The sequence below is a fragment of the Pristis pectinata genome, chromosome 5, assembly GCF_009764475.1.
Source record: "Pristis pectinata isolate sPriPec2 chromosome 5, sPriPec2.1.pri, whole genome shotgun sequence".
NCBI classification, from domain to species: Eukaryota; Metazoa; Chordata; class Chondrichthyes; order Rhinopristiformes; family Pristidae; genus Pristis; species Pristis pectinata.
In genome coordinates this window covers 54,375,993-54,388,517 of record NC_067409.1, presented here as the reverse complement: position 1 = coordinate 54,388,517, position 12,525 = coordinate 54,375,993, and the positions used below count along the sequence as shown (strand labels likewise).

The window sequence follows — 12,525 nt, the reverse complement described above, 5'->3', positions numbered from 1 at the left end:
ATGCCTGTCATAATTTTATATACTTCTATCAGGTCACCCCTCAGCTTTTGAAGCTCCAGAGAAAACAATTTAAGTTTATCCAAACTTACCACTAATACTCTCCAATCCAGGCAACATTCTGGTGAACCTTTACTGCACCCTCTCCAAAGCCGCCTCATCCTTAATTTTGTAACCAGGATTGCACATTATACTTCAAATGTGGCCTAACCAAAGTAGGTATTCCTGATGCAGATAGCATTTTTGTCTCAAATTGATCTTCTCTTGGCTCACAATATCAGTCAGTTGGTTTGAAAGCGTAAAAGCAGTTTATTTTGTAGGAAAGTAATTCAATCAGAGCATTGGGCTCTTTTGACCTTAAATATACAGCTAAACTTATTTAGAATTTCATGAGAGTAAATATGATGTACTGGTGTTAAGTAATGTTCTTTTTATGGGTAAATTAATCAAATAAATTTTATAAATCTCCATGTTCATGTCAGTGCAGAAAATATGGAATAGTTAATAATTGCTATTTAAACTTTATTTTGATAATCAGGGATAACCAAAGTATTTCAAAACATTCTTTTGAATTCAGCCAGTCTTCTAATTTTCTATCTTTTGTAAATAGAAACTTTGATTCCCTTACACTAAGAATGGAAATGCATGAATACAAAAAGACATCAGTGATAATATTGCTGATAAGTAACATAAAAATCTATTTTGCTTCTGTGCTGCTTAAAGCAATGGGAAATACTGTTTTTGTGATTTTGTTTTTTCTTAAAAGCTCCTGTCAAGAAAACCTAATGTGTTGAAAGGGAGGATGGTGTGGTTGCAGTGAATTTACTTGGTGTAATCTAGGGTTAGCAGACTTGTTCAGAGTTAATCTCTGGTTAGCAGACTTGGTTTCAAATGCTCATTATTTAGTATTTGGAAGATGACAAATTATGGTTGGGCTGAGACTTGCGACTGGTAATAGCATTCATTATCTCCACAGCACATATTGTGGGAGATATTGCATTGCTTTTTTTTTGTAATTTACTGGGATCAAACAACTAACCTGATGATTATTTGGGTGTTTAAAACTGTGATTAAAGCTACAATGCTATGTTTAGTTGAAAACAATTCGCTGAACTAAATAATCATCAATTAGTGTGTAAATGAGATGAAATTTTATTATTGTAACTTGTTCATATTTACTACATGCAGCCATATAAGGGACAGTATTATGGAGAAATAGAATTGTATCCTCAAAACTGAAAATCAAAAAAATTATGGATGCTAGAAATCCAAAATATAAACAGAAAGTTGGTAAATTGATTTATTATTTTTCACATGTACTGAGCTACAGTGGAAAATTTGTCTTGTATACTGTTCGTACAGATTAATTCATTACAACAGTGTACTGAGGTTGTAAAACAATAACAGGGTGCAGGATAAAGTGTTACTATTACAGAGAAAGTGCAGTGCAGGTAGACAATGAGATGCAAGGTCATATTGAAGTAGATTGTGAGGTCAAGAGTCCATCTTATTGTACTAGGGAGCCATTCAATAGTCTTTTAACAGTGAGATAGAAGCTGTCCTTGAACCTGGTTGTACGTGCTTTCAGGCTTTTGTATCTTCTGCTCAATGGGAGGGGGGGAGAAGAGAGAATGTCCAGCGTGATTGGGGTCTTTGATTATGCTGGCTGCTTTACTGAGGCAGCAGGAAGCATAGACAGAGTCCAGGGAGGGGAGGCTGGTTTCCATGATGTGCTGAGCTGTGTCCCAAAGTCTCTGCAGTTTCTTGAGGTCATGTGCAGAGCAGTTGCCATACCAAGCCGTGATGCATCCAGATAGGCTGCTTTCTGTGGTGCATTGATTAAAAATTGGTGAGGGTCAAAGGGAACATACCAAATTTTTTTTAGCCTCCTGAGGAAGCAGAGGAACTGGTGAGCTTTCTTGGCTGTGGTATCAATGTGGTTGGACTAGGACAAGCTATTGGTGATGTTCACACCTAGGATCTTGAAGCTCTCAACTCTCTTGACCTCAACACCGTTGATGTAAACAGGAGCGTGTGCACTGCCGCCCTTCCTGTAGTCAATGACCAGCTCTTTTGTTGTACTGACATTGAGGGAAAGGTTGTTGTCATGACACCATGTCACTAGGCTCTACCTCCTTCCTGTACTCCGACTCATTGTTATTTGAGATGCAGCCCACTACAGTGGTGTCATCTGCAAACTTGTACATGGAGTAAGAGCAGCTGGTAAGGTGCAGCAGGTCAGGCAGCATTGTCGAAATGTTAATGTTTCGGACAAAAACTCTTCATTAGAGTCAGGGAAGTGAGAAAACAGGTCATTAAGTTGCAGAGAGAGTGGGGAGGGATAGTTGGGACAAAATGAAATATCTCCGATAGAGTGAGGCCATGATTGATGACGTGATTTCAGTGTTTGTGGAGTTGTTTGTTATTGGATTAATGGAGCAAGGGAGAGAGAGCTCTGCAAACAAAAGGAGAAAGCTGGAAGTGTCAATGAGGAGGCGTACAGGAGTGAGATGCTAACAACCTCGCATTCAATGTCAGCAAGACCAAGGAATTGATTGTGGACTTCAGGAAGGTGAAGTCGGGATAACACTCACCAGTCCTCATTGAGGGGTCAGCAGTGGAAAGGGTGAGCAGCTTCGAGTTCCTGGGTGTCAACATCTCCAGAGGGTCTCTCCTGGGCCCAACACATAGATGCAATCACGAAGAAGGCACACCAGTGGGTCTACTTCATTAGGAGTTTGAGGAGTGTTGGTATGTCACCAAAGACTTGCAAATTTCTACAACATTCTGACTGGTTGCATCACCGCCTGGTATGGAGGCTCCAATGTGCAAGATCAAAAGAGGCTGTAGAAAGTTGTAGACTCAGCCACCTCCATCACAGGCACAACCCTCCCCACCATTAGGACCTCTTCAAGGTGCAGTGCTTCAAGAAGGTGGCATCCATCATTAAGGACCCCTCACCATCTGGGACATGTCCTCTTCTCATTACTACCATCAGGGAGTAGGTACAGGAGCCCGAAGACACAAACTCAATGTTTTAGGAACAGCTTCTTCCCCTCTGCTATCAGATTTCTGAGCAGCCCATGAACACTACCTCACTATTATGCTTTTGCACTATTTATGCATTTATTTTATAACTTAGTAATTTTTGTGTCTTGCACCGTACTGCTACCACAAAACAACAAATTTCACGACACGTGTCAGTGATAATAAATCTGATTCTGAAATTCAGATTGGCAATGTCTATGGAGAGAGAAAAGATGAATAAATGACACATATAGATGACTGGAACACTAACTAGTTGATACAAACAGAAAAAGTAAGTTACTTGAAATTGTTCGATTTGATATGGAGACCCAAAGGCAATGGCATGCCCAGACACAAGGTGAGGTTCTGTTCCTCAAGCTTGCATTGAGCCATTTTAGAACAGTGCAAAAGGCCACAGACAGCTAGGTCAGCGTTGGGATGAGGAATTTAAAATGGCAGGCAACAGGAAGTTCAGGATCACTCCTGTGGACTGAGCACAGGTGTTCCATATAGCGTTCACCCCATCTGCATTTGATTTCTCCAGTGCAGAGGAGATCACATTGTGAACACTGAATGCAGTACATTGCATTGGAAAAAGTGCAAATGAATTATTGCTTCACTTGGAAGGACTGCTTAGGTTCCTGGATTCTGGGAAGGCATAGATTAAAGAGCCAGTTTTGCATCCCCTGCTGTGCGAGAGAAAACGCTATGAGGAGAGTGGTTGGTGGAGATGGAAGTGGGGATCACGGAGTCACAAAGTGAATGGTCCCTTTTGAAATGCTGAAAGAGAAGGGAAAGATGTGTGGTGGTGGAATGTCACTGAAGATGGTGGAAATTGCGAGAGATAATCAATTGAGTGCAGAAGCTGTTGAACCCTACCCTTGCTCTGGCAGTGAAGAGAAGGATGAGAGCAGAAGTGAGGAAAATAGATGAGATGCAGGTAAGGGCCATGTCATCTATGGTAGAAGGTAACCCAAGGTTAAGGAAGAGGGAAGACGTCTCAAAGGCATCATTGGAATTACTCTGAGTAAAAATGCCAGAGATAGAGGAACTGAAATAATGGACTGGAGCCCTTGCAGGAAACAGGAGAGGAGGAAGTACAGTTGAGATAGCTGTAGGAGTCTGGGAGATATTGGTGGCTAACCTATCCCATGAGATGGAGACAAAAATCCAGGAAGGAAAGAGTCAGAAATGGACAATATGAAAATGATTGTACTTTCACTACGTTCTCATATTAAGCTTTGATCAGACCAAGATCCCTTCCATATATTGAATGAGGTATACTTGTAAATTGTAAATTGTTTTTAAATTGTGTAGTCTCATACTATTAGAAGTAATGTAAGAATTGTTGTTCTATGAATTAAAGTACACAACGTTTTTGATCAAACACCCCACACTCCCACTTACCCAAACTTGATTGTGAAAATATTAATTCTTGAATAATCCATGGGTCAATAAAAATGTAATAATGTAGGTATTTTATTACATTGCAGAATACATCAATAACATATCAGCCTGGTGATGCTTTCAGTGTTATATGTCCTAATAGTGAAAGTGAAGTGGAATACTTAATTCAAAGGCTTGGGCTTGGAGACAAGAGAGACCACATTGCTGATTTATCCATCCGACCAAACAGCAAGAGAAAAGGTATCTGAAAATAAAAGCTAAATCAAAATAAGGATCTGTAATCTTCTAATGTGTGGTTTCACTTTTTAAAAACCCAAATCTTGCCTTTTTAAATTCTAAGCTTACCCACTGGCTGAATTGATAAAATGCAGTATGCCTTTGAAAAAGAATCATTAATTATCTGACCTTTGTTAGCTCAGCAATGGGGTATTGGAAGTGGAGGTATTCTTCCCAGGTAGGTAACAGGCACATTCATTTGGTTTGCTAATGCTGGAAAAGTGGAGCCATCACTTAGCCAGTAAAGGTTGGCTGGTAAAGGTGCAACAAATAAGTGAATTTGACTGTAGAACAATTAATAGAATGGCATGGGATTGAAATTGTATTTTTAAATGTTGATGCTACAGAATAGTTATTATTTAATTGTATAAAACAGTAATTAGTCCACAGAATAAATGTGTAGTCACCAGAATGCAGGAAGGATCTGTTAGTGCTGAAGAAGGTGGTTTATGACGATGCTACCAGGAGGATATTAGTTACAGAAAAAAAATTGCTTTTTTTTTGGAAGATATGAAGCTGAGGTAAGACCTAATTGAGATGCATAAAAATCTTGAGAGATTCAAAAAGGTTGTTCCTATCCATTTTTTTCTCTCGGGCATAGGTTTAAGTAACTGGGACACTGTTGATAACTCAGGGGCACAGGTTTAAGTAACTGGCATTACCTTCACCGAGTCCCAAAGCATCAAGGTCATGTTAGTCATCGTTGCCCAGAAATCCAATTAAACCAACCTTATAAATACAGCAATTTTAAGAGCAAGTTGGAGACTTGGGGGTCCTGTGGCAAATGACTCATCTGTTCATGATCTAAAGCATTTCCATTGGTGTAGAAGATATAATTCAGCAGTGTCTTGGAATACTGTCCACTTGCTTTGATGAAGACAGCTCCAATAATGTTCTTAGCTCAAGACCATCCAGGACAAAGTCCCTCACTTGGAGTGTCCTTGTATTTGTGCTCTCCACCACAAGGTACTTGGGCACCTCATGTGGGCCTGCTGTAGGTCAATTAATAGAGATCAATTTCCTTAATTAGTTACCAACTATTTGTTGTATTATGCAGTTTCTAGGATATTGGAAAGTGAACTCAGTGGACAGTGTTGCATCTCCTGCAGTTGCAAGGGAAATGCTATAAGAAAAGGAATAGTTAGGGATGGAAGAGTAGGTGAGAAAGTTGCTGAAGGGACAGAGTAAGGATAGATTTCCTCTGGTTCTCATCTTCCACCCCAGCAGTCTCCAAATTCAGCTGGTTATTCTTTGATTCTTGCCAGCTGCAATCCCCTTTCTGTCTTTGTGACTCCCCAGTCTGGTCTTCTGACCCACTAAACAGTCTGCTTCTCATGGTGCTTTCCCATGCAAACACAGGAGATGCAATACCTGACCTTTCATCTCTTCCCTTCCTACCATCCAGGGACCCAAACAGTCCTTCCAAGTGAAGCAGCAATTCACTTCCACTTCATCCAATCTAATGCACTATATTCAGTGTTCACAGTGTGATCTCCTGTACGTTGGAGAAATCAAATGCATATTCTGTGCCTGCTTTGCAGAGCATCTGCATTCAGTCCACAATAGCAACTCAGAGCTTCCTGTTACCTGTTATTTTAATTCTCTATCCCACTCCTACTCTGACCAATCTGTCTGTGGCATCCTGCACAGTAATAACAAGTCCCAGTATAAGCTTCAGGAACAGCACCTCATCTTCTTTCTGGGCATGTTGCAACCTTCTGGACTCTATCGAATTCGACAACTTCAGATAACTTGAGAACACAAGAAAATAAGAGCAGGAGCAGGAAGCCTGTGCCTTAAGCCTGCTTCACTATTCAACCCAATTATGGCTGACCTGGCCCAGGTCTCAGCTCGTCTTCTATGCCAGTTGCACATGGCGCTCAATTCCCTGATCTTTAATACCTCTGGTAATCTAGCATTCATAGCCCTTTGGGTGGTGAATTCAGAAATTCCTTCACACATCAATTTTAAATAACCATCCCCTTATCTTGTAACCATAATCCCCTCATTTGAGATTTGTCCACTAGTGTAAACATCTCATCATCTACCTTGTCACGCACACTTAGGATCTTGCATGTTTCAGTAAGATCACCCCTCATTCTTCTCAGCTTCAGAAAATACAGGTCTAATTTTTTTTTAAGCGGCTTGTGATAGTACAACCCTCTGAACACAGATTAACAGTAAATCTCTTCTGGACTGCCTTCAATGCCAGTAGGTTCTTAAATAAAGGGGGCAAAACTCAGTATTCCAGGTTTAGACTTGCCCAAAATCCTGTGACAATACCCCTGTTTCTACACTCCAGTGTCATTGTAAGAATTGCCAATAGGTCATATGCCTTCCTTACTACCTGCTGTACCTACATGCTAACTTATTGTGTTTATTGCACAAGAACATATAGATCCCTTTGTATTCCACTCATTTGCTCTGCTTGTCAACTCACTTTCTTTGTCTGTATCAGAACCAGCCACTTCTGTTACAGTCTGTGATATTAGTTTAATTTTTCTTTCCCCGTTAGCAAGTTCTGGCCTGCTGTGCGTGTCCCACCATCCAGCAGTTTGCAACATTTATGTTCCATTGTTCATGATCTCGCCTTCTAGTTGCTCTCATCTCATAGCTTTTGTTCATTTTTCTCCCTTTCTTATCCCCTCCATTGACCCATTGGCCCTTACAACTTGTCCCCATGACAAACCTGTCCTCGCCCGATCCATCCCTTCTACACCCTCTCTGTAATTTAAAATTAACCTGTTTTCTCTCTCCCCCCAGTTCTGAGGAGGAGTCTTTGACCTTAAGTGCTAACTCTGTTTCTGCTGCCTGACCTGCTTGTCTCCAGCATTTTCTGTTTTCCTTTCAGATTTTGAGCATCTGTAGATTTCTTTTGACTTTCATTTAGGTTGCTTTTTATCCAACAATTCTAATGTATTGAATCATTGCTCACTGCATTATACGGCAAAAGAGGTACTCTTATTGCCACAAACGCCATAGCTGGTTCTCTTACTGGCAGTGACATTTTAACCAAATGTTTTCCAGTGAATGCCAGATCATTGCACAGGTGGTTGGCTAATGCAAGTATCTGTATTATATAATGTGAAAGTGTTAGGACAGATTTGTGCATCAATTGATTTGATTCAACATTAATGATGTAGAAACATTCTGAAGTTGATTATTAATCAATTACATTTTGGAATTAGAAGCTGAAACATTTATATGATTTCACCAAAGTTTTGTGTTCATGATTGAAATTAAAATTCATGTTGCTGTTTTTATCTTTGTATAAATTCTGTTTGAAAAGCTTACCAAAATATGTACATTTTTAAGGTGCACGCCTGCCTGATTACATACCAAAAAGGAGTACCCTGCAGTTCATTCTGACTTGGTGCCTGGAAATACGAGCAGTTCCTAAAAAGGTACGTGGCCAGATCTTGTGGAAATGCATAATACTGTTCTGTAGAGAGGCTGATTTAAATTTATCATTAATGGCCATCATTAGACTCTCATCTGTACGGTACATATAAAGTCAAAAAATACATTTTAATGACAGTCTCCAATCAACCAAATATAAACTGGGAAAATCTAAGTGGTTTAGTCATGAAACAAAATGTAACATTAAAATAACTCTATACTATAACACTCGGGGGAAAAAAAGAAAATAGTAAACAATATTTTTGAAAGCCTTAATGAAGTAGTGTTTACTTAAAAACATACGAGCAGTGTACTCTCCCTGATTAAAAAAAAGAAACATGAGTTAAAATTCCCAATGGCATTTAAAAGGTGATGGATCTTCTCTAGACAAGCTAAAACAGTTTAAAACAAATAATGCCTCCGGGAGATTGGGGTGAATAGTCATTTATTATGGAGCAAGACTAGTTGATTAGAAACTGATTAATGAGCTACCTGTATATAAATATGGTGACAAAACACACAGGCAGCTATTCCAAATATGGTACTAAAGGTTGAAGAAAGAGAACAAGCAACATTAAAAGACGCAATGCTTAACATGCCAAATGAAGTGCAGGCATTAACTCCTGATGCGCAAAGAACTATATTTTTGAGCGTAGCCAAAATAAAGCATATAAACCACCGAAGTCTACATCAGATCTTAATAATTTTCATAATACAGTAAAATTCTGATAATCTAGGCTGCAATTGTTCAGAAATCCCAGTGGTTTGACATCTGGCTCACGAGGTGATCTTTCCCACCCTCCCTTGAAAGGCACCAGGGCTCCATTTTTCACATTCCCTTGAAACTCTCTGGGACACTGTTTCTCCCTCCATTGAAACTTACTAGGTTCACTAGACAATTTATTTTACTACTGCGGAACATCTAATTTGTAGGAATAACATCCAAGTGTCTGGAAAATATGCCTTTCTGGTACCAAATGTGCTGAATTAATGGAAGTTTCTTGTTATGACTACTAAAAAAGAAACTGGGCAGGCCACCCAATCCTGACCTTGGCACCAATCTTAGTAAGGGCATCCAAGTTAATTCTGCAAATTTTCCTTGCTTGCCTCTGGAGGAGACTAGTGCCAGATTTGGGAGAGCAGTCCTAAGCATAAGTGGAGCAACGGTATGCTGTACCTTTCAAGCAAAGTCTTAATCGCCATTTATAGGCATGTCCTTTCAATCTTCAGGACAGACTCACTTGAGTGGTAACACTGTGATTTACATTTGGGAAAGAGTGAAAATTGATTTCAGGCTCAATGACATTACAACCTTTCTGTTTATCATTTTTTGTCCTCATTAATCAATATCCTTCCATGTTGAGGAACCGCTGTGAAATATTAAGGGTAAAGAACATATCCTGGTGGAAGATTTTAATGTTTATTCCAAGTATAGCTAAGCAGCACCACTATTTGCCCACTGTCAAAGAGCATGTAGGGAGCAGCACGAGGCATACATAAAAGTGAAGCCATGACATGGGGTTCATGTGTGTTAAACAATGAAACAATGTGCAGTAGACACAGCTAACTGATCACATAAAAGTTTAGATCAAAGCTGTAGAATCCTATCACATCCAGTTGTGCATGTTAGTAAATGTTTAACTGATAAAAGGATGAAGGTCCATAAACATCTCCATCCTCAAAGAAGGAAAAACCTAACCCAAGTGTAAAATATAAAGGTGAAACACTTGCAACAGTCTTTAGTCAAAAGCGTCAAGCAGATGATATATCTCAACCTGCTCCTTGCCTTCATAGATGCCAATCTCAGCCAATTCAGTTCAGTGCACGTGATATCTAAATTAGGCTGATGGCGCTGTGTACAGCATAGACTTTGGATCCCATTCAGAAAGGAGGCACAAGTCTTCAGGCAGAGCAAAGAAAATCCATGTTGATCCCTGATGTCGAGAGTTCGAGGAATGACTGTAAGAAGAGAACACCCTGGAAAACCAGCTCTGGGTATAACATTGAAGTGTAATCAAACAAAAGTATATGTCATGCCATTGCATGAGAAATGAAGATGAGCAAGAACTTGCTCAAAGATATTAAGAAAGGTTATAAGAAAAGGAAAAGGGGAGGCATTTAGGAACATAATTCTAGAGCATGGATTTTGGGCAGGCAGCTCAAACATTGCTCCAAAAAGTGAGGTAGGGATATTTTAACCAGTTTTACTCATTTCATATTTTTACTTAAATTTTCTTGTGAGCCAGCAGGAGGACATTTGGCTCAATGAATCTATGCCAGCTCTAAAAGCAACCCCACCAATCCATTCCCCAATTTGTTTTCTTGTAACCCATTCTCTCTCGCATGCCTTTCAACTCCTGCCCATGTACACTAGGGGTAATTCACAATAGCCATTTACCCAACCAAACAGCACGTCCAGGTGATGTGGCAGGAAACCAGAGCACCTAGCAGAAACCCACGCAGTCACATGTAGAATGTTCAAACTCCACACAGGTCGCACCAGTGATCAGGATTGAACCCAAGTCACTGGAGCTCTAAGGCAGTAGTACTACCTGCAGCACCACTTTGCCACCCAAGCTGCCAATTGTCATCCCTTTTGAGAAAAAAATTAAGAAATAATTTCTCACTGTTTTCAATATAGGGTTTTTTGATTATAGTCTAAAATTATATGTCTTAGGCATGTTTGCGAGCATTAGTTGAATACATATCTGACCCCAGTGAGAAACGACGATTGCAAGAACTAAGCAGCAGACAGGGTGCAGCAGACTACAACCGCTACATCAGAGACTTCAACGTTTGCCTGCTTGATATTCTTAGATCTCTTCCATCATGCCATCCACCATTTAGCCTACTTGTAGGTAAGTTTTGTTTCAATCCCTGTTTTCTTTGTATTCCCAAATTGTAAAAAAAAGTTAATAAGAACTTTTCAGTATTGTCCAGAGCTGTTGGATTAACATGAAGTCTCACTTTCTTTGGTATTTGTCAGTTTTGTCTCAATTAAATCACTAACTGTAAGAGCGATTATTGTTGAGGAACTTTTAAAACATTGTAATTTCTCTGCTTTAGTTTACCTGTGTCACTATGCAATTTTTATAATCATTTTAGATAATGAATGTGGAATTGTGTATCAAGTTTATAAGAAATTCTATGGCAAGGAAATAGTTTTTACTTTAAAGCTAGCAGATCTATTATAGTTTTACTCAAGGTGAGTTGGAGAATGAATTCTTATGTAATAGGAGCAGTGTTTGCGCCATTTGGGGAAGAACCCAAGAGCTGCTAATTTAGTATATCATCTGTAACAATTGGTATTGACACAGACAAGTATGTAGATTGTGATTTCAAAGCACCATGTACAGATCTTAATTCAATGGCTTGGTCTTTATTTTTCAGTTGATCAAGGTATTGCACTGTCAGTTTCATGGGTCTGAATCCACTTTGAAGTCATTTTTGAGTGTGCTGACTACTTTGTATTTATCCTCTTTTTCAATCCTATTGACGTGTTGGGAGAAGGTTTTGCCTTGAAGTTTAGCATCTGACTTTTAAACAGTTTTCTGAAAACCTCTTTGCTTTAATGTTTCCAGTAGATTTAGATAGAAGCATTTAGAACTATATCTGCACATTGTGACTAATTATTTGTCGCTTTCAAGGTCAAACTGTCACAGCTATCAAGCGAGTCTTTATGTATTCTGCTGTAGCTAAGTAATCTTGTGAATTGTGTGTTCCATTACTGTTATCTTTTCCAACGTTGATTGTGATTCTGTGCTAATGCAGGTACTTGTGATGAAAGTTGATGATTGCTGATGCAAGGGAGACATCCAGTTTGATATTGCAACATTGAATATTCTGAATGAAAACAAGTTTGCCTCACCAGCTTTTACATTACAGCACAAAATTTGATTTCTCATACATTAGCTGCTATTAGGACCTTGTGAAATTTGGTGACCTGTTGAAGTCTAAAGCCCTCAGCTCATGGTGGTTCCAGATATGTGTTGTAAAATTTAAGTTTGGCTTTATGTCACCTATTAGTGGATTTTGCCCTGAAGCTGTCCTTCTCTTCTACATGTATAGTATTCATTTGATGCTTTCCTGACCAAGCTGTTAACGGTGTGAATGGGTCTTTATGCACTCTGCTACAACCAAGTCATCTTGTGGATTATGTTTCAAACAGTTGCTGTTTCTCTGAGGTGTCAGCAGACATTTATCTACTGCAGTTGTAGGCAGTCCTGTCATCGTGAATTTGGTATTCTCCAAGCATATTGAGATTAGAAACAAAATTTACACATGCATTAAGAGGTAACCTCCATTTATTAGAGTGCATGGTCTCAAAAGTGCCTGTAGAATGGCTTTTACCGTTGCTGTCACATTATTAATGCCTACATATGATAAAGAACAACACTGAATAACAACTAGCAAAATAGT

The 12,525-nt window shown here is 39.3% G+C and overlaps 1 protein-coding gene across 3 annotated transcripts in view; it reads left to right on the top strand.

The window, feature by feature from the left end:
* mtrr (5-methyltetrahydrofolate-homocysteine methyltransferase reductase) overlaps window positions 1-12,525 on the top strand; it is a 69,471-nt gene that overhangs the window by 18,709 nt on the left and 38,237 nt on the right. For 2 of the 3 annotated variants that reach the window (XM_052015415.1, XM_052015417.1), the window contains exons 7-9: window positions 4,518-4,671; window positions 8,023-8,111; window positions 10,784-10,964. In XM_052015415.1, coding sequence (XP_051871375.1) covers window positions 4,518-4,671; window positions 8,023-8,111; window positions 10,784-10,964 — 424 coding nt within the window. The remainder of the gene's footprint in view (window positions 1-4,517; window positions 4,672-8,022; window positions 8,112-10,783; window positions 10,965-12,525) is intronic. The other variant, XM_052015418.1, reaches the window with a different exon arrangement.